This window comes from Bicyclus anynana, chromosome 2 (genome assembly GCF_947172395.1).
Source record: "Bicyclus anynana chromosome 2, ilBicAnyn1.1, whole genome shotgun sequence".
Taxonomy (NCBI): Eukaryota; Metazoa; Arthropoda; class Insecta; order Lepidoptera; family Nymphalidae; genus Bicyclus; species Bicyclus anynana.
The window spans coordinates 12,187,284-12,213,312 of record NC_069084.1 but is presented as its reverse complement, the minus strand read 5'-3'; the positions used below and the strand labels follow the sequence as shown (position 1 = coordinate 12,213,312).

Below are 26,029 nucleotides of genomic sequence, written 5' to 3'. Positions count from 1 at the left end.
CATCAGCTGTTTGCAACAATGCACAGAGTGAAACTGCGAGAACAGTGCCGTCTCCCTCTGACGCTAGGATAAACACCTCTCAAAATTATGTCGCATCCTTCTCTAACGCACGCCATACGAACACTCTGATTAAATCGAACATGAATGAAGGTAGGTCAAATATACTACTCGCGAGTGTTGTTGTAAGGGCTACGCCTTATAAGAAACGTAATAAGGTTGATATTAGATGCCTGCTCGACATCGGATCGCAAAATAATGTTATAACTTTAAAATGTTGTCAGATGTTAAGTTTACCTATAAAGCCAACGTATAATTCATTCATTAAAGGAATAGGAATGAGTTCACAGCCTATTCATGGTTATGTAACGTTAGATATACAATCGCGAATTTATCCTATGAATAAATATAATATAAGGGCACTTGTTTTAGATTGTTTAACAGACCAGTTACCGACACAATACGTTAATACGTGTAACATGGACTATATCAGCGATATACCTCTCGCAGACCCTACCTGGAATATCCCAGGCGGTATCGATTTAATTCTAGGCGCGGAATTATTCCCGCACATATATATAGGTAAAAAAATTATACCTGAAACGCGCGGTCCTGCAGCGTTACTTACTACATTTGGATATATATTAATGGGAAGCTGCAATCAGTATTGTGAACAAAGTAATAACTCCTTTACCGCGCTAGCTATAAACGAGTTAAGTTTCGATCTGCAAAACTTTTGGGAATTAGATCAAATTCCTGTTAAAAAACATTTTAGTCCAGCGGAGATCGAATGTGAGAAATTATATTCAGAATCGATTTCTCGTAACGAAAATGGACGATACTCAGTAGCTTTGCCATTTTACAAAAATCCTACTATATTTAATGATTCATATCGCAACGCATATCGACGATTAATTTCTTTAGAACGGAGACTTAATCATGACTCCACTTTACGCACGCAATATAACCAAATCATAAACGATTATTTGAGCTTAGGTTATATATCCGAGGTTAATGATCTCGAAAAAAGGGATGAAGGATTTTATTTAGCACACCATCCCATTATTCGGCCAGAAAAAATTACTAGCCCAGTAAGGATAGTAATTGACCCTTCGGTTAAAAATATTAATAATATTTCACTAAATGATATATTACATGTCGGTCCAAATTTACAAGCCGATTTGTTTACTCTTCTTTTGAACTTTCGATTATTTCCGGTAGCAATGACTGCGGACATTAAACAAATGTATCTTCAAATTGAAGTTACACCACGCGATAGGAAATATTTAAAATTTTTATTTCGTTTTCACGATAAAGAACATATCCGCATTTTTCATTTCAATCGCGTTCCCTTCGGATTGAAGTCAAGTCCGTATCTCGCAATGCGAACATTACAGCAATTGTGTAGTGAGGAAAATAAACGCTTTCCATTGGCGAGTGAAATTGCCAAATCACAATTCTATATGGATGACCTAGTACACTCAGAACCGAATGAGGAAACAGCGAAAGAATTATCACGAGAATTAGTCTCATTATTCAAATCTGGCGCCTTTGAGCTAGTCAAATGGACCAGTAATTCTACGTCACTGTTAGATAATTTACCGAACACGCACCGCACAGTTGTAAATTTTTCTGATAAAAATAATATTTGCAAGGTGTTAGGTCTCGCTTGGGAGCCTAAACCAGATATATTTCATTTTACCATCTCGAAATTGGATGATAAATGTACGAAACGCACGATTTTACCTTTTGTCGCTAGGCTATTTGACGTTTTAGGTCTTGTGTCACCAGTTATTTTGTACGCAAAATTACTTATTAAAGAACTTTGGATAAATAAAGTTGACTGGGATGACACACCTTGCGAAAATGTAACTAGAAAATATCTAGCATTAACGAAAGAATTCTCTCTCTTATCAGATTCTTTACAAATACCGCGTCATACTGGCATTAAAGAGGGAAGCAAAGTAAATATTGTAGCTTTTTGTGATGCAAGCCTTAACGGATATGGATGTGTGGTATACTTACACATTACAGATTCACATAACAATATTATTGTAAATTTATTATGTTCTAAATCGAAAGTATCCCCACTGAAAATAACTACACTTGCCCGGTTAGAGTTATGCGCCGCTCTTTTAATGTCGAAATTAGTTAAAATCGTAAAGGAAACTTATTCTACTCGCATTAATATTGAAGAAATTTACGCATTTTCCGATTCAACCATCGCTTTGTCGTGGATAAAATCCTCTCCGCATAGGTGGAATACATTTGTAAGTAATCGTGTTTCTCAATGCCAAGAAAATTTGGATCCACAACATTTTTACCACGTAGCAGGAATTGAGAATCCTAGTGATTGTTTATCACGTGGTATGTTACCAGCTCAATTAATATCGCATTCACTTTGGTGGAATGGTCCAGAGTGGCTTAATAGACCACCTTCTGAATGGCCCAAAAGTGATTTTTTTCCCGCGACATATGAAACGCTGCCTGAGTTTAAAAGTAATACTCTAGTAATAACTAACGTTCAATGCGAACAATCTATATTATATAATTTAACGCAACGCTTTTCCTCTTGGAATAAATTAATACGCACTGTTTTATATGTTTATCGCTTCGCTAGACTTTTGCCTGACACTGGAGAAGTCAATAAAATATTTTTTGTTGAAAACGCTTTAATAAAAGAAATTCAACGCGTTCATTTCGCTGATGAAATAACCCGCTTAAAAAATAAACAATTACCATCAAAAAAATTACAGAAGTTGTCTGTTTTTCTCGATGATAAGGGAATTGTACGTATAGGAGGGAGGCTTTCGAATGCAGATTTACCCTACGAAGCCAAACATCCCGCCTTGCTTCCTAAACATGATCACGCAGTTGACCTAATAATTGATAATTATCATTTAAAGAACTGTCATACCGGAGCAGGTCTTTTAATGTCGATCATACGACAAAGATTTTGGATTCTTGACGCTAGGACGGTTATTAGGTCTAGAATTCATAAATGCAATATTTGCTTTAGGATGAAACCTTCGCACCCTTCTCCAATCATGGCTGACCTTCCGTCTTATCGCCTCCAGGAAGCAAAGGCCTTCCTTTTTACAGGAATCGATCACGCAGGTCCGATTCGCATAACCCTCACTCGCAGACGTGGATATCAGTCACAGAAAGCGTATATATGTTTATTCGTGTGCTTAGTGACAAAGGCAATACACATAGAGCTCGCGTCAGATTTAACATCAGATAACATGATATCCTGTTTAAATAGATTCTTGAGTAGACGCGGTCCAGTAAATACCATCTGGACTGACATGTCCGGGACGTTTATTGGAGCAAAGGCTCAATTAGATGAAATATATTCTCTTTTACTTAGCTTAGACTATAAAAATAAATTTGGTCTAGAACTACAAAAAAAACGAATAGAATGGAAAACCATTCCGCCGCGTTCTCCACATTTCGGTGGAATATGGGAATCAAATATAAAATGCGTAAAAGCTCACCTTTATAGAGTCATTGGCAAGCAACTCCTTACTTATGAGGAATTATTTACTGTACTCACACAAATTGAGTGCATCCTCAACTCGCGCCCGCTAGGTTTAACAACATCTGACCACCAGCCCGATATTATTACACCAGCGCATTTTCTAATGACCACGCCTTTAGAATACTTTCCAACGACAACCTTTAACCCTGAAAGGCCTAATTTAAAGAATCGAAAACAGTTACTCGATAGCCTCGTTATGTCATATTGGAAGAAATGGCGTTTGGATTATCTGCACACTTTGCAAGTCAAAGGCAAATGGTGTACACCGGACAATCCAATCACCGTAGGTATGGTTGTGTTAGTTGAATTTGATGATGTACCACCTTTGCAGTGGCCTCTTGGTTTGATAACCAAAACGTTCCCTGGAAAGGATGGTGTAGTACGGGTCGCTTTAGTTAACACTAAAATGGGTGAATATAAACGCCCAGTTGTAAAACTCTATCCACTTCCCACGCAATAATAGTTACGCAAATAAATATATTCTCTGTTGTTAATAATTAATATAAGTATTATTCTCTTTATAAAATAATTTAATGTTTAGTATTTCTTTATAATCTTTAATATGACACTTCGTCAAGGCGGGGTGTATGCTTGAGCCGGTACAAGTAGGTATATACCTACTTGTTGTCATTTCATGAAAACATAAAAAACGCGCTGTAGAGTTGGATGACACCTATGGCTTATCATGTAAGGTGCAATTTTGCGTGGCTAACAACGGCCACCAATCAAATGATCGAGGCTTCAAAATGACCAAATAAGGTCATAAAACGCTTTCGCGCTGTCGACCGAAGCGACGCGTTGACTGACGACGGTCGGACTCCGATTTTCGCGCCACTCGAAGACGGTCGTGCACTTCAAACGCAACGCATTAAAAGTTTAAAGACAGTTGTCATTACACATTACCCAGAACTAAAAACTTAGTGAAATCCTATAGTGGTGCCATACCAGCGTGGACATCTAGAAGCCATTCACGACGCCCGCAGAAAGCCGAAAAGCAAGGTAAGTCCATAGGCTGTTATCTACTGTTCTATTCGTGTAATGTTTGAATGAAATGACAACTGGTGTACTTTGCTCAAATATACGCCGCCGCCAATTAAAGTTTGTAAAACGCATCAACCCCCACAAGAAAGGTGGGACACTATTTACACGTGTCACACCAACTTGTGTGTATACAATAATATCCAAATAGTAGGTATGAACCAAAGTCATGTCAGATATTAATTCAATGTCTTTAAACACACAGCTCTTAAAGCTGAAAGGTATTTTTATTGTATGTTTGATTAAACAGTACTCAATTTAGTTTTTTACTTGCAGGTGGAAGGTATCCGCAAACAGTTGGCCAAACTGGACGAAAGAGCCCGCTCCAAAGAGCAAGACCTGGACGATACGCTTAGCAAGCTGGAGGCCTTCTACAAGGCCTACGATTCCGTAATGGACGATGTTGATGAGGTATGAAATTGATTTGTATACTTTTACGATAAATTATTACTACCCAATAGTTTTAAAAAAAATATAAGAGCCGATGGACCTTGAGGTCTCAAGGTGCTGAAGTGACGACCCCGCATCTAAGAAATGCAGTATCAGTCGACCCCCCAAACCAGGTGGACTGATGACATAAAGTAGGTAACGGGGAGTTGCTTGATGTATTTATCTCAAGCTCAGAATAAATACATAAAGACTAGTATCACACCCAAATTCACGAACAAAATTTTCTGCCTTTTTCTAAGGAAAACGAACTTAAATTTTATACATATCTTATACTAAACTAGCAATTTTTGTTCGTTTTTTACACACCATTTAACTACACAAAAAGGTATTTTTACGGAGGTTTTTAAACTATGAAACGTCGATTCTAGTGTGTTTATTATCGCATAAGATCGTTGATCATATACTTTGACAAAAAAATAATGTCTTGCGAGGCAGGTCTAATTAGTCTGAGATTTCAAGACATTGATATCTGGATGTCTTTACATTATGAACCAAAAAAAAACAAAATTTAACTAATATAATTTCTATTCAATAGGCATCAGAACAAGTAAGAAGCTTGAAGCCAGTGTCTTCCGAGGTGGAACAAATTCGCGCTCAACAGAAGGACTTCGCGGACTTCAAACAGAGGACCCTTGAGCCTCTGGGCGTCAACGTGTCCCATTGTAACAAGATCGGGCAGGGTCTGGTTCGCTCCGCCTTACAGGGAGTCTCCACTCAACAGCTGGAGAAGGATCTGGAGAAGATGAACGACCGCTGGAATGCTCTTAAAGATAAGGTAAGAAACCAAATTTTTGGTCAAATTACGCTAATGAAGTTTCTGTTTCTCTCCGTTTTATTTATTGTAATTATTCAAAGAAATTAATTATAAAAGAAATATTTTTCTTGTATGTCGTGTAAAAATATGATTCTCCATCCTTGCGCACTTTGAAGACGTATTGCTTTAAAGCCCATGTTTTTTTTACTCACGATGGTTAGTAATTGCCATCGGCCATAAAAATTCTATGTCTAAAGGGTGCCATAGCAGTTCTTTTAATTTTATGGTTAAAAGAACATAAAAAAATAAACTTTAATCTCATAAACACGTTTTTTTTCTTACGTTATAATATAATGGACACGTTGGTAATGAAAACTTGCTACATTTCCGGCGTATCCGAGTTTATTTACGAACAATCTTGACTAACACTACCATGTATTTAGACGTAAATACTGAGAATATGTTACTTCTACAGATGAACGAACGTGAACGTCGTTTGGATGTTGGACTTCTCCAATCGGGCAAGTTCGCTGAAGCGTTGGCCGGACTCGAGAAATGGCTGGCAGACACTGAAGACATGGTCAACAACCAGAAACCACCTTCTGCTGACTATAAGGTGGTGAAAGCGCAGCTACAGGAACAGAAGGTGCGTCTTTAGTATTTGCTGTATTTGATATTTTTGGGACCTATGTAGAACCATTTTACGATTTCGTCCGTTCCTTGTACCACTTATATATAGTGGGTTTATTTAATACTAACGAAATTCTGTGTCTTCTTGTTTATTGTAGTCCGTTTGAATGCCTTTTTCATTTTGAAAGAATGTCATTAACTATATTTACCAAATACTCTGACCCAAATAAAAACACTAAAAATCAATACAGCAAGCCGATAAGCTGAATCAAGGTTTTTATTGCCGAAACAGAAGATTGTTTAGAAAATAATAAGTTATTTCCAGATACACACAACAATAATATTTATCTCGTTTATTACTTTCTTTTCCAAAGTTCCTCAAGAAAATGTTGATGGACCGCCAAAACTCGATGTCATCGCTGTTCGCAATGGGCAACGAGGTAGCGACCGGCTGTGACACCGCTGAACGGAAATCCATAGAGAAACAACTCAAAGGCCTGATGCAGAGATTCGATGCACTGACTCAAGGCGCCCAGCAGAGAATGCTGGACTTGGAACAGGCCATGAAAGTGGCGAAACTGTTCCAAGAACAGCTGCAACCTCTCGTAGAATGGTTGGGAGTGACAGAACGCAAGCTGAAGTCTTTGGAACTTGTGCCAACTGATGAAGAAAAGATCCAACAGAAGATTCGAGAGCATAAGGTATACACTCTATAGCAGTTACGCAAAATCTTTGTTCTTTTTTGGATAATTATTTATACAAATATTTATTACCTGCAATTGTTTTTAATTGCCATTTTATATTTTTAGCTCCTCCATGATGATGTTCTAAGCAAGCAACCTCCGTTCAAACAACTGACGGAGACCGCCTCGCAGCTTATGAGTCTCGTTGGAGACGACGAGGCCACCACTCTAGCCGACCGACTTCAAGCTGCGACTGATAGGTAAACTGAAATTAAGTCATAATATTAAACTTGTAAATTAACTAAAAATACGCTCAATAGATCCATTTGGAAACAGCATCTTAAAAACGAATGTTGCTTTAGTAAGTAAAATTAAACAATATTTCTTGAAATTATATCCTATTTCTTTTTACATGTGGATTTTTCTCCTAGGTATCAAGCACTAGTAGATCACAGTCTCAACATCGGTGAGCTTCTGGACAACTCACGCAAGGGCCTCCGACACTTGGTGCTGACATACCAAGACTTGTCCGCGTGGATGGACAGCATGGAGCAGTACTTAGCCAAGAGGAAGATTCTCCCTGTACACATGGAGAAGTTACTGCGACAAATGGATGAATTGGCCGTAAGTGTCTGTTTATAATGGTATAGCAATTTTAAAAATCGAATTCGTGTTTCTTCAAAAAAACGTGACTAATGTTCTTAAAACATACGAACATTACGTTTTTTGTTGTTGTTGTAAGTTGGCAAATATCCTGCTAATATAGTTGAAGTAGGAAAATCAGAGTTGAAACAACTGGCAATCAAACAAAAACAATTGTGCTCTCGAACTGTTATCTTTTAAGGCTGATTCCTTTAGATTATCGCATAATTTGTAAGTCAATAAAAATAAAGAACTCTGAGAAGCATACCTGAAACCTCCTTAACCCTTTATTCTGCTTAAATTAAAATCTTAATTACTTGTGGGTACAACAATAGTCAAACGGTTAAGGACTTCTAAGGTTAGGTTTACCTTAAGGCTAGGTCTACTTTCGTGTAGGGTAAAAGTTCTGCAACCTACTTATAAAACATATTACCCATAGGAAAAAACTGAAGAGATTGCCGCAAAACAAGAAGCGGTGGACAGCACAGTGGAGTCCGGCCTCGAACTGATGAGACACATCTCCGGAGATGAGGCGCTTCAGCTGAAAGATAAATTAGATGCGTTACAAAGGAGATACAACGAACTCACTTCTCGTGGTGCTGACCTGCTCAGGATTGCCTCTGAGACCCTTCCGTTGGTGCAACAGCTGTACAACAGTCATAACAAGTTAGTACTTTAAGTATTCACATAATATCTATAGGAGTAATAGAAAGAACGCAGCATTAATGCGTTTGGTTTTCTTGCTGATATTATTGCAGATCGTGGATAACTCAACCGACAGAAGCCGTGGATGTGCGAAGCGTTCGGGATATGCGGTCTCGTCTTCCATTTAGAAATTAACATCAGTAGCTTTCTAATGAAATGTACTATGATTCTTAGTGCAAAATATATTCAATAATTCAATCTCATAAATTATAAATTTGCAACAGTTACTATTCTAAATTCGGGTCATTCATCATCATAATCATCAGTAAAGACTTTAATTTATGGTACATTATAATTAACGCCTATACCTTTAGGTTGACGAGCGCAAAGTAATCTATTATATCCTAGCATAATATATTCCTAGCATACATATTCTACAGTTTGATAATATTGGTCTATTAAAATGAAAAGGTTCATAGCCTTTGCCTTGCCTTAAATTATTTGTGCAAAGAAATTATATTTCATCATCTGCACAAAATCTTGTAAAAGAAATTACAAAGGTGTCGTTTCTTTGTTCAGATTAACAGAATGGATGTCGAGCGCCGAAACATGTCTACAGTCTGTGGAGCCGCGGGAAGAAGATATCTTGAGATTAGAAGCAGAGTTGCAGGAGTTCCGACCTCTGCTGGATAACATTAACCAAGTTGGCCCACAACTATGTCAGGTGACTGAACACTTATATCTTCTCATTTTCGCATGATGTTATATTTTAAGCAAAGGCAGCTTGAAAATTCCTTATTGTTATCCAAAAACGTCTCAAATATACATTTTTGGAACATTGTAAGTCAGTGATAATAAGACTATAGATATAAGTTTTTGTATAACCTACAACGGACCTGTTTATGATGTTAGTTTCGGTAAAATCGGTTGTAAAATGTTCAAAGCTATCCAGCGACCGTTTGTCTTCTACACACAAATTTATACACCTTTCTTTTGTATAACTTTATTAGGTTTACGTTTGTGTGGTATTTATAATGTAAAACTTTGTCGTTCTCCAGATATCTCCGGGTGAGGGAGCAACACACGTAGAGGGAATGGTAACGCGTGACAACCGACGCTTCGACGCGATCGCCGAACAAGTTCAACGCAAGGCAGAGAGATTGCTGCTCAGCAAGAAGGTAGACAGATAAAATAAATTAAATAAAAAAAAAACAATATTATAATGCGCCTACTTATATTACATAATAAGAGAGAAGGCAAATATTGTAACATAAAAGCATAACGTTTGGTAACAATTTAACGAATCCACATTTCCTTCACAGCGTTCGTTGGAAGTTGTCGGTGATATGGAAGAACTTGTGGAATGGCTCAGAGCAATCGATGCTCAGCTCCGAGCGGCCGAACCGCCAGCGTGTGAGGCGTCCGCTCTGCGCGCTCAGCTCGCTGAGCAACGACCGCTCAGTGATGACGTGGCCGCTCAGCGAGTGCGCGCGAGGGATTTGCTCAGTCAAGCTAAAAAGGTATCACAGCACTTTTTACTTTCTTTGTCTTCGTCATATTAGTTTAAAATAATGGTTGTGTTTATGCAAGAGCTCTGGGGTGAAAATGTAACATGTCGTACATGATTCGTTATTTCTCCTCCTCAATAGCCTACCAGGCCAGAGGACTGATCTAATGAATATTTTATTTGATAAATCCATGGTATGGCCTATCACTTTGCCTTGCATAACAGAGCGCTCCGCGGGAGAAAAATGTACGATGAATTTTAATATCTCTGTGAAACTGACTACTGTTCCGGTGTAAAGTAGAAGCGTCCGTGTTTTCGAATGAAAAGTTGAAATCCTTCAAAATTTTAATGGCAACTAACTAAAAATCATCTATACTAATATTATAAAGCTGAAGAGTTTGTTTGTTTGTTTGATTGAACGCGGTAATCTCAGGAACTACTGGTCCGATTTGAAAAATTCTTTCAATATTAGAAAGCCCATTTATCGAGAAAGGCTATAGGCTATATATAGTCTCCGTATTCCTACGGGAACGAGAACCACACGGGTGAAACCGCGCGGCGTCAGCTAGTTTGTTCATACCTGTAACACGAAATTATGAAAAAATAATATCTTCTAAACGTTCAGGTACTCCGCGAATGCCAATCATCCGACGAAGCGGCAGTGATTCGCGAAAGAAGCGAAGAATTGAAGGAGATGATGGAGGAAGTGGGACAACTGAGTGCAGCGCGGTTAGCGGCGTTAGAGCAGGCTCTGCCGTTGGCGGAACATTTTGCCGACACGCACAATGGGTAAGACACCTCGAAATTATTTTTATTTTAATGGAATAGCAATGTGGGGGTAAAAGGGGCAATTGTCTGAGCCGGCATACAAAAGGCAAAACCCTTTTATTAATATTATCCATATATCGAATAATTATCGAATGTCCATGCTACGATTACTGATTATTGTTTTATCGAGAGTAATAATTAATTAATTTTGTAGTTTGTGAGTTTAGGAATCTTCGAAAATTGATAAAAAGACATCCCATAATATTTTTTTTTAAAACTAGAAAGTTTAACAATATTCGTTTTTGGTAACAGGTTGTCTGCATGGCTGGATGAGATGGAGAAGGCGGTGAGCGCTCTAGCTCTGCCCGCTCTGCGTCCAGACCATATCGCACAACAGCAGGACAAGAATGAGGTAAATATCTTACGAAGCTTTCAATAAATGTAAAGATTTTATTATTCTAATATTGTCTGAGTGTTAATATTACACTGCTGAACAGAATTAGGCTTCCATTTAGGCCTAGGATACGCACCACAAAATATGAAGACAAAATAACATATCGTCAACCAATAGCACACCGAAAATATAGCTCACATCGTTCGTCTCATCGCAACGAAAGAGATAGCGAAATTTTCGATACCATATTTACGACTTTTGTTGACCCATGCTAGGCCTACAGGATAATAGGTTCATCTTGAAAAATAATCTTTTTTACTTAAACTATTTTATATCATGTCCAATTGTCCAATAATATTTTTTACCTCTAGATGCTCCAACAATCTATCGCCGGTCACAAACCACTCGTGGACAAGCTGATCAAGACCGGAGAGGCGCTCTCAAAGCTGTGCGGTGATGATGACGCCGCTAAAGTTCAGGACATCGTGGAAAACGACTGCGACCGATACAACGCGCTCCGAGCTGAACTCAGGCAGAGACAGCAAGAGCTCGAACAGGTACAATATGTTGTTTGCATCTCTTTTTATCAACATATAATTATTATCAAAGTGTCTTGTATTGAAAAGTTTATAAAGTTCTCATTATCTGCCTATTCCAACGACAAGGTCAGACCTCCCTTTTTATAGAAAAAAGGATCCGAGTTTAGGGTGATGAATATTTAATTTTGTTACAATCACTATCAGATATTAATGAATGACCAGGATTCAGAAACAATGGTTTAATGTGCTCTCCAAGGCAAGAGAATGTCATTAACATCCGAACTCCTGTTTGATGTCTGTGTTTCCTACCACCTACAATGTAAACAGCTTCAAGACAATAGGCACTTTCTAGGCAATCGCGTCCAATTCTAGACTTCATTATTGCTTTTCATCTGGCGTGATTGTAGTCAAACGTAAGAACATGAAAATCTTCGGGCTGAGAATTTTTACTGAGAATATCTTGGAAAGAAAAGCGTAACATTTCATCTCGACTCAGGACTCTCTGAACCAAGAACCTCTTAATTTGCCAGACAGGCTAACTACTAGATTAACAAGGTAGTCAGTAAAGCCGGGGTCCCACTAAGGTGGACTGGAAGATTTGTTTAGCCAGTAAATCTGTTGGAAGTAGTACAATTTAGACTCAGTATTTATAGCGACTCCGGTAAAAATACCGATTCTGACATTTATGTTTATATTATATATGCATATAGATCAGCAAAATAATGTTGGATGTTGTTTAGGCGTTGCAAGAGTCGGCAGTGTTCGCGGAGAGGCTGGAGGGCATGGTGCGCGCGCTGTCGGGCGCCGCCGACCAGCTGCAGCGCGCCGAGCCCGTCTCCGCGCATCCGCACAAGATACAGTGAGTTTGTTGTTGAGTGAAAGTCTCCTCTCAGAATGAGAGGGGTTAGTCCTAAGGCCACCACGCGCGCCCAATGCCGCTTGGCAGACTTCACACACGTAGAGAACTAAGGAAATTCTCAGGTTTGCAAGCTTCCTCGCGATGTTTTTGCTACACCGTTTGAGACACGTGATATTTTATTTCTGACAATGCACACAATTGAAAAGTTGAAGGTGCATACTCCGGGTCGGGTCCAAACCGACTCCCTTCGAATCGAAGGCATAGGTCATGTCTCTTTTAGTTAATACTAAGTAGGGATTTCACCCCCTTTTTCGAAAAGCGAGCTTTCATTGAGCCCCCAAGAAGCTATCCTGACTATTTTGTGGTGATTTAAACGAAATAGGAATCATTTAAAAGTGCTTTATCATATTGAGATTTCATAAAACATTTGAACCGATTCGGTAGATTATGAGCAATCTTAAAAAAAATTTTTGTTTTGCAGAGATCAAATCGAAGAAAACAACGCGTTAATCGAAGACCTAGACAAGCGTAAGGAAGCGTACCACGCAGTGCAGCGCGCCGCCAGCGACGTCATGGCGAAGGCCAACAAGAGCGACCCGGCCGTCAGGGACATTCGCAACAAGCTGGACAAACTCAACAAGTGCGTTTAACTATTCAAACAAACAAACAAAGAGCAAAACAAAATCTGGCTTTTTTGGCTAATCAATAAGACAAATATTTTGATCCATTTAGTTAATACGTACACAAATACAACCCAACTCTTTTATTAATAATTTGACAACGAGAAAAGGAGATGTTGAGATTATAGGTTGTAAATAATATAGGACATATTTTTTATTTAAAAGAATTATCTTAAACTTGAAATTTCCTTTACTTGACCGGATGGTACTAGATATTTTATTTCACACAGACCCCAACCTTCCAACCTTTGATCTATTATTTCCGCTTTTGTTTGCCATTTATGTTAAAAGTCCTTCAAAATTATTGCAACTTTATTTGATGGGGTAACACGATCACTGCATTTAACAAATTTAAGTTTAAATTCTAGTTAGTAAAAAGGACTTCTTTACAGATTATGGGCAGAAGTCCAGAAAGCGTCCAACGAACGCGGCCAGTCCCTCGACAGCGCGCTGGAAATGGCGCGCAAGTTCTGGCAGCAGCTGGAGACGGTGATGGCGGCGCTGGGCGAGCTGGCCGACGCGCTGGCCGCGCAGCCGCCGCCCGCCGCGCAGCCCGCTGCCATACAGGCGCAGCAGGTGGCCTTGCAGGAGATCAGGCACGAGATCGACCATACCAAACCTGAGGTACTTCTAGCAACTTTGTTTAATACAGTTAATGACTACTGAGTTACTGTTGATTTTCTTGCCGGCTCTTCTCCGCAGAATCTGCCTTACACACCGGTGGTGGAGTCCTTACAAATAGTCAACTCACGTTTTAAAAGTGCTTGTAAACTGAGCCTACTTGAAATAAATGAATTTTTAAATACTCTATTCTCACCCAAATATAACCCTTTGGTGATGCTGTTTCGGTTCTCTTAAGGAACTATAGCAAATCATTACCAGCCTATTTTAAAGGCCTACTACAGGAACAGGCCTCCTTTTAGGACAGGAAATATGGAGGTTCGACATACCATGCGTCCTAGAATGCGGGTTGACAGGAACAACCAGGACCGACGCTTAGACTCGAACCCAGGCCCTTGTGACCTACATACATAGCCTATAGCAAAACAGAATTGATCCACAAGTCAATTAGTGTAAGCTATATTTTAAATTGTTTTATAGAAAGTCAAATCAAATATGTATCAATAAGTTCTTTATTAGAACTCCAAATCAGTAGCAGTCAATACATAAAACTATTGAAAAAAATTTTTATCTATTGATACATTTTAATTTTATTTTTGTAAATGAAAAAAGCGATAAATCAACTTTTTTAAGACCAGAGTTTTTAATGTCTATATGTACAACTATATTATATTCCGTTTTATTCCTTAAAAAGGTGGAGAAGGCTCGCAAAACGGGTTCAACCCTCATGTCGATTTGCGGTGAACCAGATAAGCCAGAAGTTAAAAAGCACATGGAAGACCTAGACAGCGCCTGGGATAATATCACTGCGCTATACGCGAGGAGGGAGGAGAATCTCATAGATGCCATGGAGAAAGCAATGGAATTCCATGACACTTTACAGGTGAGAATATGATCTAGGGAATTTATCCTTGAAATTATGTTAATGTGTATGTAAAGTGTAAATGTACGCCTCATCTTGAACTTACTTATGTTGAACAAAACATTTTATTATCTGTTTAGAATCTACTAGAATTCCTGGACAAGGCTGAGGATAAGTTCTCGCGTATGGGTCCTTTGGGTTCCGATATCGAAGCGGTAAAACGTCAGATCTCGCAACTTGCTACATTCAAGCAGGAAGTCGATCCGCATATGGTGAAGGTTGAAGCACTCAACAGGTAAGACATTGCGTATGCCTTCGAGGAAACCATAACATTTTTTTTGATACATTTTGAATCCAAGATTCCTATTATTACACTACCTTAACTGTCTTACTAGTTTAGTAGTTTTTATTGATATTCTGAGCATATATAAAAGTTAAGGTGTGCCCCAAATATAACTGAATGGTGATGGATCATAACATTTTAAAACAATACCCTAGTAACTCCAATATTTTCACAATATACCTACCCACAAATTCGAATGATCACTTTTTTTTTTGTTTCTTCGTGTCATTTAATATTATTACCATTATATTCCTTATATTAATTGTGTACTAATGTTTTTCTATGCTCCTCTCTGCGCCGTCGTGTTGATCAGGAGTTTGACGAGGCAAGGATCATTAATACAGATTTTGTGTGTGCTTTTGTTTTGTTCAAATGACGTTCAATGTGATTTTGTTTCGTTGAATTGTAACGATGTCTTGTGTAGATGTCTGACCGTGCAAATGTAAATGATATACGTAGTTTGCTGTGCTATGTCCAACTTCTTTTTTGTTCTCTGCTTTCTTTTCTTATAAAAACTTTAAAGAGACCTTGAGATGTTGCATTTATGACAGTACGTAACTGATAACCGTAGCTTGATGTGCTATTTTCCACTTCTTTCTGTCAACTTTCCGGTAGTTCTTGTTTGTCATCTTGTTTCTCAATGCCTAATGCTATTTTTCTTTACTTTCAAATTGATACAAATTCATATTATAGTTTTAAACTTACAAATAAATACAGATTATTTACGATGTTCTCAAAATTGCATGCTGATTTTTCGACCGTTCGACCGTTATCTAATTAGTCTTGTCTTTTCGTCTTTTGTCCGGCTTTTTTTAGATGACTACAAATGTTTGAGCATTCGAAATTACATAATAAAATTGTATGTTTCGTTGATAGGCAAGCAGCAGAGCTAACAGAGCGTACGTCATCGGAGCAAGCGGTGGCAATCAAGCAGCCGCTGAGTGAAGTGAACGCTCGATGGGCCGCGTTGTTACGTGGTATGGTAGAGAGACAACAGCAGTTAGAGAGAGCTCTGTTGCGCCTTGGACAGCTCCAACACGCGTTGAGAGACACCCTCGCTTGGATCAAGCATACCAGCGATACACTCGATACGTTAACGCCGGTAAGTGTCATTGAATAGCTCGAAAGAGATAGTGTGAAACGGTAGCGGCTCGATTTGCTGCGTTATAACGTGGTATGGTTGAGAGACAAAAGCAGTTAGAGAAAGCCATGTTTCACCTTCTGCAGCTCCATTATGCGTTGATAAACACCCTCGTTTGAATTAGGCGGTAACGCCGGTAAGTCGATTTAACTGAGGAGGGGCTCGATGGGCTGTGTTGTTACATGGTATGGCTGAGAGACAACAGCAGTTAGTCTGAATTATGTTGCGTCTCGAGCAACTTCAGCAGGCGTTAAGAGATACTCTCGCTTGAATCAAGCATTGCTGCAAATCAGCGATACGATTTCTTGCCAAAGATTTTCCACTTTTTACACAATCGCATGGTATTTGTTTAAGACAGTGACTATTTAGGATTTCATCAAGGAACACTTAAGGCACAAATTCAGAAAATTATTTTAATAACATTCCTTTTAATCTCCTACTTATGGGAACCTAAGATCATGGATATTTTTTGAATCAGGTGGCAGGAGACCCTCAAATCCTAGAAGTTGAGTTGGCTAAGCTCAAAGTATTGGTCAACGACATAGCGGCGCATCAAGCCAGCGTCGACACACTCAACGAAGCAGGCGCTCAAATTGTGCAGCAGGGTACGGGTATGTCATGCCACGCTGCGCTTTACATTATTAATTACCTTTTTACCATTTATTATTTAAATAAATAAAATAATTTTAATACATACAATAACAATTCAAAAACTGTGTCACTGATAGTGATCTCTTCAAGGTTGCATAACCTAAAGAAGCATACATATAATGTGAGACAGGAAGTAACTAAATAAAATTATTATATACAATTTTATGTTATTTTTTGGATATATAAAACAATTGGATAAATGACCAATGTCTAATCTGTCATGAATTTGGGCTACATTTGCTCTTTTGTTAAAAAAAGTGTTCAAAATGTTTCTCAACTGAAAATCATCATGTAAGCACTAATGCTTAAGCTTTTTCTGTGTGTTCGACTGTAATGTTTCATTCATGAACATCTTCATGATATCGTACTCATATTTTGTTGTTATTTCTATAATATATTTCATTGGTACAATAAAAACCTTTGATTGCAATGAGATTATATTATACATTCCGTAAAATTCCTGGCCACAAATAAAAAGAAAAACTTTTATTTTTCATTTCCATGGAATTGCATAAACGTTCACTTACTATACTTTAATCATAGTCATATCCATAGTCACATACTGATTGTGATACCATGATGTTTGATGTAAATAACATTTGTTGTGATTTTTTTTTTCGTGTATAAATACATTTAAAATGTATTGTTAACTACTACTTTAGGTTCAGACGAAGCGGGCGAAACAGCCGAAAAGTTGGCCACATTGAACAGGAAGTGGCGAGAGTTGCAACAAAAGGCCAGAGACCGACAAGCTGAACTGGAGGATGCCTTGCGAGAGGCTCAGAGGTATGAATAATTGCAAATCAAATTTTGAAACAGGTTTGAAACAGGAAAATAATAAGCATTTTAGTATCAACTTGGTACAGCTGCAAGAACAAAAACAAAAAAAAATCGGCTGATATGATCATCATCATATCAACAAATGGGCGTCCACTGCAGAACATACACCTTTTGCATAGACTTTCAAATATTAAGATCCTTAGCTTGACTTCATCTAGCGAATCCCTGCGACTCGGTTGTTGTTGTATACTTGGCGAGGGGTCGTCCATCACTGCCCTTTCTAGTACTGGGTCACCATACCTGCACCTTGGGACCCCATCGGCTGTTCGAACTACGTGCCCAGCCCACTGCCACTTCAGCTTAGCGACTCCTTGAGCTGTCAGTTACAGTGGTTTAGTAATACATAATAATTATACATATTTTTAATAGGTTCTTTATCCCAGAACTTGTCCGGGGAAATACTTGCGGCATATTTACTCTTCTATCGGTAGGCAACATTTTTGTGTTTCTGTCTAAAGGGTCGCCAATGTAATAGACACATAATCATTATACATATACGATAATAATTTCGTTAATTCTTCTCGTTCAGTTTCAACGCTGAGATCGGCGATCTGCTGTCGTGGTTGTCTGAAGTGGACAGCGTAATCGCAGCCTCCAAACCAGTGGGCGGCCTTCCAGAAACTGCAACCGAACAACTTGAGAGGTTTATGGTAAGTTAGGTTTGTTCTGGGTAGTGTCATTCAGACAAATATCATAAATATTAAATTGCAATGCTAAGCTCATGTACATGTAATTAGCCGCACCCTGTAAATGCCCGAGAATGTATGACGTGGAACGTGGATCTATTAAGTTTTCGACTGCGATCACACCATGTAAACTGATAAGTGCAGTCTAAAATATAATCGGGCTTACTTGGATGACATACTAGTTTATTATATTCATATCTCAGACGGTTTCTACGCGGTATCGTATTAAAACGCTAAATTGCTTGGTGGTGCGTCTTTGTTAGTAGGATTGTAACTAATTACAACTGATGCTTACCACAGATCAGACCTGTGAGTCAATGTAAAAGACAAAGTCCTTAACTGACCAGAGTTTGCAATCGATCTTGGGACCTTTAATATTTTTTTAACGACCTCTCCTAGCGCAGCCAACTGTGGTCCTAGCAGTGCCCGTAAGAAAAGCGCGGCCTAGATTATGTGTGTGGTCTCTAACTAAAACGTGTAATTCATTTTTTATTTATTATTTTAAAATAAATATATAAAAAATCACCAAGCGCCATTATTCTACTAATCTACAATATTATTGCAACAGGAGGTATACAAGGAGATCGAAGCAAACCGACCAAAAGTAGAAGCTGTGCTACAACAAGGTCAAGAGTACATCAAGAGACAAGACAAACCCAACCCAACGTCTCAACTACATCTCAACTTGAGGAACTTAAAATCCAGATGGGACAATGTTACATCCAGGTAAATGCCTTGAGAAATCATTTGTCACTCAAAATATAGAACCTAATGCTAAAAAATCATGAAGTTTGCTTTTTATCTAATTGCAATTTATTCACAAAATCAATGTTTTCCTTTAATTTAGGGCCTCCGATAAGAAGATTAAGTTAGAAATAGCTCTGAAGGAAGCGACGGAGTTCCACGACGCACTACAAGCCTTTGTAGACTGGTTAACTAGCGCCGAGAAAACTCTCACCAACGCTAAACCTGTCTCAAGAGTCATGGATACATTGCTCAGTAAGTGAAAGTCAAATTTATCTTCATTGTCTCCATTATCTTCATTATACTCGAACCGAACACTTAAATTAGAATAAGGATTAATCCCATATTAATCCTTATTACAGTTACAATTACAGTTTCTTCATATACTATGAGTTAATTTATTATTCAGTTTGATCATAAATTGACCCAAAATTAATCAAAACTGCATCTCGATAGGATGCAAGTACAAGAATATACGAGTATAGTGACGTGCTTTGTGCGTGCGTACTCTACACTGCTTTTTTGGCAAAAACACCACTTGTATACTGTTCACTACATACTTGTATGAAGTTCTATTTTTATTTGTTCTTTTCACATCACTCACGTGGATGCAATGGTATAGGTTAAAAAGCGAATGCGAGAAAGGAATAATGGATGGGAATGAATATTTGTTTAGAGGAAGATAGCTTCATAAGCAATTTTCTATTGTTTGTCGTTCGATGCAAGTATAACATACACGAATAATGTTATGTTAGGAACAAAAGCTATAATTCGAATTTCTCAACAGCTCAAGTTGAAGAACACAAGGCATTCCAGAAAGAGGTTTCCACACACCGTGAAACTATGCTCCAACTCGACAAAAAGGGAACTCACTTGAAGTACTTCAGCCAAAAGCAGGATGTCATCCTCATCAAGAACTTGCTGGTGTCCGTACAACACAGATGGGAACGCGTGGTCTCTAAGGCAGCTGAAAGGACCAGAGCGCTAGACCATGGGCTAAAGGAAGCCAAGGAGTTTAACGACATGTGGTTAGTGTCCCATCAAAATATCCCATCTGTTTTAATAGTTCCTATATCCCATTTGTTTTAGTAGTTCCTAAAAATTGTATAAAAATAATAATCAATAAATAACACTAGGCTGATTTCACCTTCTTCTGATAAAAAGTGTCGGTTACTATTTTCGGCCATATTTATAAATATGGATTAAGATTTAAACCGCCATCAAAGTGAAATGAACTTGAACTTCAGTTTACCTTGAAGATGCATGGTTATAAATATGGCCGATGTCACATGAAAAAAAAATAACAAAACTTTGTAATAAGGTATCAGACACTTACCAGAAGGCGGTGAAAATATCCCTAATCGCTTTATGTACCTATACTTATTTATATAATTATCTGTATAGATTGTTGTTTATAACCTATAATATGCAATTGTCTAGGACCAATCTGATGAACTGGTTGGGAGATACGGAGCAGCAACTAGACCAACTCAATTCTGAAACAACGATCAACGATCCCGATAAAATAAAGCTCAGGTAATTATTAAACTTCATTCACCGTAGTTTCTTACGCTGTGTCCTAGGAACTGGTAATCAATATTCGTTTTTTCTAGATTAAACAAACACCGGGAGTTCCAAAAAGCGCTTGCAGCCAAACAGCCGGTGTATGACCAGACCAGCAAAGTTGGCAAACAGCTCAAGGATAAGGCACCAAAGACTGATGAGCCGGTGCTTCGAAACATGCTGACTGATCTCAAAACCAAGTGGACAACCGTTTGCTCAAAGGCTGTTGACAGGTAAGATTGAGTACTTAATTATATGTTTCTTGCTTCATTCTTTAGATACAATTAACTACTTAGTGTCTTCGAACGATGCTACTCATAATACAATAATAATGATCGAACTTCACCAAGTTCGTTTGATCTTATATTATCTTATGTTTGTAGCTTCATTCTTCAGATACAAAATAGTTAATTGTATATTTGAATGAAGTGACTTATATAATAATGATCGAACTTCACCAAGTTCTTTAATCTAAATAAATCAATGGCATGCCTGAACGTTTACGTTATATAATCCGGGAATGTGCCAATTAATAACATAACGAAAGTACTTATTTATTTTCCTCAAAGTCTGAGATCAAACACCACGTTATAATTAATGAAATTGATGCGAGATTTTGTAAATTTGTGTAAAAAATACAGGGTTAATTCCTTTTATTTTTTTCCCTTTATGAAATTTTTAAACAAAGTTTTCCATATTATTCACTATTTTTCTGTTTCACTTTTCGATAATATCGAGATTGATGATCTTAAACTGCTTAATAATCTGATCTGATAATCTTTTTACATAGGCAACGCAAGTTAGAAGAAGCCCTGCTATACTCTGGGCAGTTCAAGGACGCGATGTCTGCTCTCCTCGACTGGCTACAGAAACAAGAGAAAGAACTAAACGCTGACTCCCCCGTACATGGTGACTTGGACACTGTCATGGCGCTTATCGAACAACATAAGGTATACTTTTTTTCATATTTCCCATTTCCCAAAAACTTCTTAGACAATATTTAACTTGTCTCGTTACTTTTTTTAAATTGTCTTGTTGCCCAACTATTTGGTGCATATTATTGACTAACTATTGTCAATTGTTTCAGCAATTCGAGGAGGACTTACACTCGCGCGAACAGCAAATGCAATCCGTTATGAAGACCGGCAAAGATTTGGAAGCTACTGTAAGAATATTAAATCATTAGGTTACTGTTTAGTCATATTCTTGTATACATTTTAAATCCAATCGTAAACTTCTGCAGGTACCGCCAGAAGATGCCACCCTTATAAGGAAGCAATGTAGCGAACTGAAGAAAGCGTGGGATACTGTACAAAGCCTTAGTGAGAAGAAGGCGCACAGACTAGAACTGGCCTTGAAAGAAGTAAAGCATCCAACAATATGAATATTTTGTACAACTTAGCTAATTCACTTAAAGTTATAATTTTTCTTATTACTTTTATAAGTATACCTACTTTATAATCCTTGGGCGCAAACATAGTGTGTAATATTTATGGCGAGTCGTACAAAATTACGAACGTAGCGAACCATGGTTGTGGGGCGATTTCCTTCCAAGCCATCTTTCGGACTTTGGTGGATAGTGAATGCTCCCTGAAAATTGACCGACAAAGTTACCACTAAATTTCAAAGATAGATAATTATCTTGTTGCTGTATTCTGCAAAAATCGGCTGTTAGGTTGTAAATTTTCTTATGAAATAAATCTCAACGTAATATTCCTCGGCCCAAGACCATTAATGTATTTATCAAAGTGACTTATGTAAGTGTTTAAGCTCAGTTTAGTTTGTCACGCCTTACATTACAGCTAATTTATTCACTTATTAATTTATTCTCAAATGTTTTTTTTTTCATTAGGCGGAAAGACTACACAAATCCGTGAACATGTTACTCGAATGGCTCTCCGACGCTGAAACCAAGCTCCGGTTCTCCGGGCAACTGCCCGAGGGCGAGCAAGAGACTCAGCAACAGTTGCGCGACCACGAGCGATTCGCGCGAGAGCTGACTGAGAAGCAGAGGGACAAGGACGACACCATCGCGCTCGCTCACTCCATCCTCAGCAAAGCACATCCCGATGCGGTCACAGTCATCAAACACTGGATCACCATCATACAGAGCCGGTGGGATGAGGTTGGTATACTAATAATGCAAGGTAAAAAAACATTAGGTAAATTTGAATCATAATATTAACCTTGCAATTTTTGATCAAAACAAAGATTTGAAAGATAAAAGAGTTATAAATCGTCTTATCGACGTAACGTCGTTTCTTTTAATCAGCTGATTTCTTTTAATCTTTTATAATCGTTACGATTAAAGTATATTTCCTGCTATTTTAAAATTTAGTTTATCTGAAGCAGTGCTAAAATAATGTGCATAATTGTCCTCCAAAATGACTACAAGCGCAAATTCACGAAATAAATCGTCAAAATTTACAGTATCAGTGTTTCCGTACATACGTATATTTAGTAAAGTGTCTCCGGGACAGGTACGAATTTAACACCCATTTGTTTAGAAGGAAATCTGTATAACATGGATGCGTTAATGTCAGCTTGCATTGTGATTAAATATATATATATTTATACTTTGTACGTATTCACGTGTCTATTTGCAACGCAGTACGTACATTTTAATGCATATTCGTGCTCAAGGATTTGACATTGCAAATAATTCGGAAACTTTTTCGATAGTGAAACAAATCTGGTAAAGTAATCTGACGTGGTTGTTGATATACTTTAATCGATTGTTGTGTGTTCAGGTATGGCAATGGGCGATGCAACGCGGTGGAAAGCTGGAAACGCACTTGCAGAGTCTCAAAGATCTGGACCTTGTTCTGGAGGAGCTATTGCAATGGCTCACTGGTCTCGAGACCACTCTTATCAGTAAGTTCTCCTGTCTCCATAATACTCTCACTGCACCCATATAATTCTATAGTCTCTGATTGTTATCATGCCGTCAGATCAATTCTTCATCTTGAACAAGTTTTAACACAATATAAAGAATGCAAGTATCTGACCAACAAATTCCAACAAAATTAATTTGCGAGTATATGCATCCAAAAATAAACTTAACCAATTTTCCTGTAGCAAATTATTTGATGTTTTATGAAGGTTTTTTTTTTATAATTTATCTACTTCAACTTTGAAGTTTAATGTGAGATTTTTTTTTTGTAGCCTTAGAAGCGGAACCTTTGCCAGAATCGATTGAGCTATTGGAGGGTCTTATAGAAGATCACAAAGACTTGATGGAGCATACGCAAAAGAGGCAGAACGAGGTCGACCGTGTCTGCAAAGCGTACCAGGTATCCGATCCTTCTTTATCCCTAGTGACGCACACTCCATGAGTGAAAAAAATTTTGGGCTAGTATTAGTATTTCTTTATTTTTCTTGCTAGTCTAAGGATATTCAATTTCAGAACCTATGTAAGCCATTAAGTAAATAAACTCAAATCTTGTTTCCATCTTTTCCTTAACCAAAAATCTTTTTAGTTTATTAATAAATATATAGTTATTTAATAATAGTTTATTAATAATTAATTAAAGAATTATCTAATAATATTTTTCCATGTTCTTAGGTTAAGAGCCAAAGTCAAGGCCGCGAATCCACACCGCGCAAGGTTTCAGCTAAAACTGCTACCAAAGGAACGCCAAGGTATTTTATGATCACAATTTTGGCTCTTGCTCTTGCACTATGTACTTAACTACGATTCAGAATAAGTTAAATCAATACACATACTTGTAAAAATGTGTTCACGAAACTGAATTTGGTTTATAGTGCAAGACCAAGAAGTTGAAAAATGTTTTAAAAAATAACTAGTTAAATGTTTTCTTTGTAAGCTCATATAAATCTAATTTCATTTGTATTATAATTTCTTATTTTTGAAAATATTTTTATAATCATTTTATTGTTTCACCCGCTAATCATTGAGAAAAAATTGTGACATCATTTTCATTTTGAATTGTTAATATAAAAGTCTTTGCATAATTATTTTTTTATTCACGCTGCTATAAATCACTACGCTGCCATTCCACTGCTCTTTTTGTTCACCATTTTGTTCATTTCGTTGTGTTTTCTTTCACTCGGCGCCATCTTGTGACGTCATTGCATGGTGTGAATGTTGCCATCAGCCGTGGCTCGCAGCACGACCTTCATAGGGAGAGATCAGTGTCGCCTGATTATTATGGCAGTAGACGTTACAGGTTTGTTTTTTTTATTTATCCACTTCATTACATTAAAAAAACATTTTTTTTTTATAAATAAATTTACTCATACCAGTTTAATAATTTTTATTTTTATAAATTAATCATCATAAATCATTGTTTGTTTTTCACAATTTGGATTGGTATATGTTTTGTTAAGGTCCGATTCGCAATGAAGAAAGAATACGACTAAATTCTGTTAAAATGGTGAAAAACTTGGATTATTAAAATATCAAATAACATACAATATCTGGGGGCACTGTAGTCTATAGTGGCACTAAGGCGAATCGTATTTTTTCTCGTGCGAAAAAGACCTTAAAGAGTCTTGTATAGAAAATGCTTTATTTGTTAATTAATCACTGCTATAATCTAAGAAAGACGTACTACACTTAATATGCATCTGTAAAACTTATTTACTTTTACAGTCTTAAATTTCTACTTAATTTATTTCTATACTTACACAATGAAGAAACACGTTTTTCTTTGAATACTTGACTATACTAGCTTCATCTCGCTCTAACATGTGTAAATGTGGCTTTCTGTCTCGTCCATGTCACGCAGGTCCAGGATTCACAGTCGAAGTAGGCGAGGAAGGTTTGATGTGGTTTTTATTCTAGGATTGTCTATGTATTGATTTTGTTTTTTTTTTGCTTGTAGAAAACATGTTGAAGTACGATTAAAATAAATGCATGATAAACCCACAGATTAAAGAATAATAAGCAGAGACAGCGCAGGTAGCCGGTTCAAACACAAAATTCAAAAACAAATACATTCTCGAGTCAGTCGCATCAGTAATTTTTAATATTATTCAAGAAAAATGGCGTCTTATGTTTATAAATATTTTAAAAACTGTTTACAAAAACTAAAAAATAAGATGAAGTCTTTTTTTATTGGTAATTATTGATTATTATATTAATTTACGCAATTGTTGTTAGTGTTAAATTTTAAAATACAAATTATAAAAAAAGTTTCTATAGGCAGATGTCAAGGAGACGCGTGACGTTTTTTTTATGGGTTTTACCAGCTTCATCACGCTGCTTGTAAAGACTCATTCTGGGTTATTATTTATTCTGTGGATAAACCTATATTTATCGTACATTATCAAAACATATTTTCTACGCGTTGTTTTAGATTATTAGTAAAGTAATTAAGTAACTTTGTAGATAATTATGTTTTTGTGTGTTTTGCATGTGCTTACCTATTTAACATTCGTATTATTATTGTTTAAATTATGTATTTATAACAGATACTCGTAATACAT

The 26,029-nt window shown here is 37.3% G+C and overlaps 1 protein-coding gene across 34 annotated transcripts in view; it reads left to right on the top strand.

Moving 5' to 3' along the window:
- LOC112045305 (microtubule-actin cross-linking factor 1) overlaps positions 1-26,029 on the top strand; it is a 301,412-nt gene that overhangs the window by 256,896 nt on the left and 18,487 nt on the right. For 26 of the 34 annotated variants that reach the window (XM_052884590.1, XM_052884654.1, XM_052884658.1 and 23 more), the window contains 36 exons: positions 4,853-4,987; positions 5,562-5,801; positions 6,256-6,426; positions 6,785-7,111; positions 7,220-7,353; positions 7,525-7,717; positions 8,175-8,401; positions 8,960-9,104; positions 9,439-9,558; positions 9,703-9,900; positions 10,513-10,676; positions 10,968-11,067; positions 11,421-11,606; positions 12,329-12,447; positions 12,929-13,087; positions 13,520-13,751; positions 14,443-14,631; positions 14,751-14,905; positions 15,830-16,055; positions 16,573-16,705; positions 17,408-17,531; positions 18,115-18,235; positions 18,840-18,997; positions 19,119-19,270; positions 19,803-20,043; positions 20,456-20,551; positions 20,629-20,811; positions 21,369-21,528; positions 21,666-21,743; positions 21,822-21,941; positions 22,431-22,703; positions 23,329-23,452; positions 23,744-23,871; positions 24,144-24,220; positions 24,697-24,768; positions 25,330-25,362. In XM_052884590.1, coding sequence (XP_052740550.1) covers positions 4,853-4,987; positions 5,562-5,801; positions 6,256-6,426; positions 6,785-7,111; positions 7,220-7,353; positions 7,525-7,717; positions 8,175-8,401; positions 8,960-9,104; positions 9,439-9,558; positions 9,703-9,900; positions 10,513-10,676; positions 10,968-11,067; positions 11,421-11,606; positions 12,329-12,447; positions 12,929-13,087; positions 13,520-13,751; positions 14,443-14,631; positions 14,751-14,905; positions 15,830-16,055; positions 16,573-16,705; positions 17,408-17,531; positions 18,115-18,235; positions 18,840-18,997; positions 19,119-19,270; positions 19,803-20,043; positions 20,456-20,551; positions 20,629-20,811; positions 21,369-21,528; positions 21,666-21,743; positions 21,822-21,941; positions 22,431-22,703; positions 23,329-23,452; positions 23,744-23,871; positions 24,144-24,220; positions 24,697-24,768; positions 25,330-25,362 — 5,693 coding nt within the window. Of the gene's footprint in view, positions 1-4,852; positions 4,988-5,561; positions 5,802-6,255; positions 6,427-6,784; positions 7,112-7,219; positions 7,354-7,524; positions 7,718-8,174; positions 8,402-8,959; positions 9,105-9,438; positions 9,559-9,702; positions 9,901-10,512; positions 10,677-10,967; positions 11,068-11,420; positions 11,607-12,328; positions 12,448-12,928; positions 13,088-13,519; positions 13,752-14,442; positions 14,632-14,750; positions 14,906-15,266; positions 15,415-15,829; positions 16,056-16,572; positions 16,706-17,407; positions 17,532-18,114; positions 18,236-18,839; positions 18,998-19,118; positions 19,271-19,802; positions 20,044-20,455; positions 20,552-20,628; positions 20,812-21,368; positions 21,529-21,665; positions 21,744-21,821; positions 21,942-22,430; positions 22,704-23,328; positions 23,453-23,743; positions 23,872-24,143; positions 24,221-24,696; positions 24,769-25,329; positions 25,363-26,029 lie in introns of those variants that run through there. The other 8 variants (XM_052884582.1, XM_052884546.1, XM_052884559.1 and 5 more) reach the window with 5 other exon arrangements.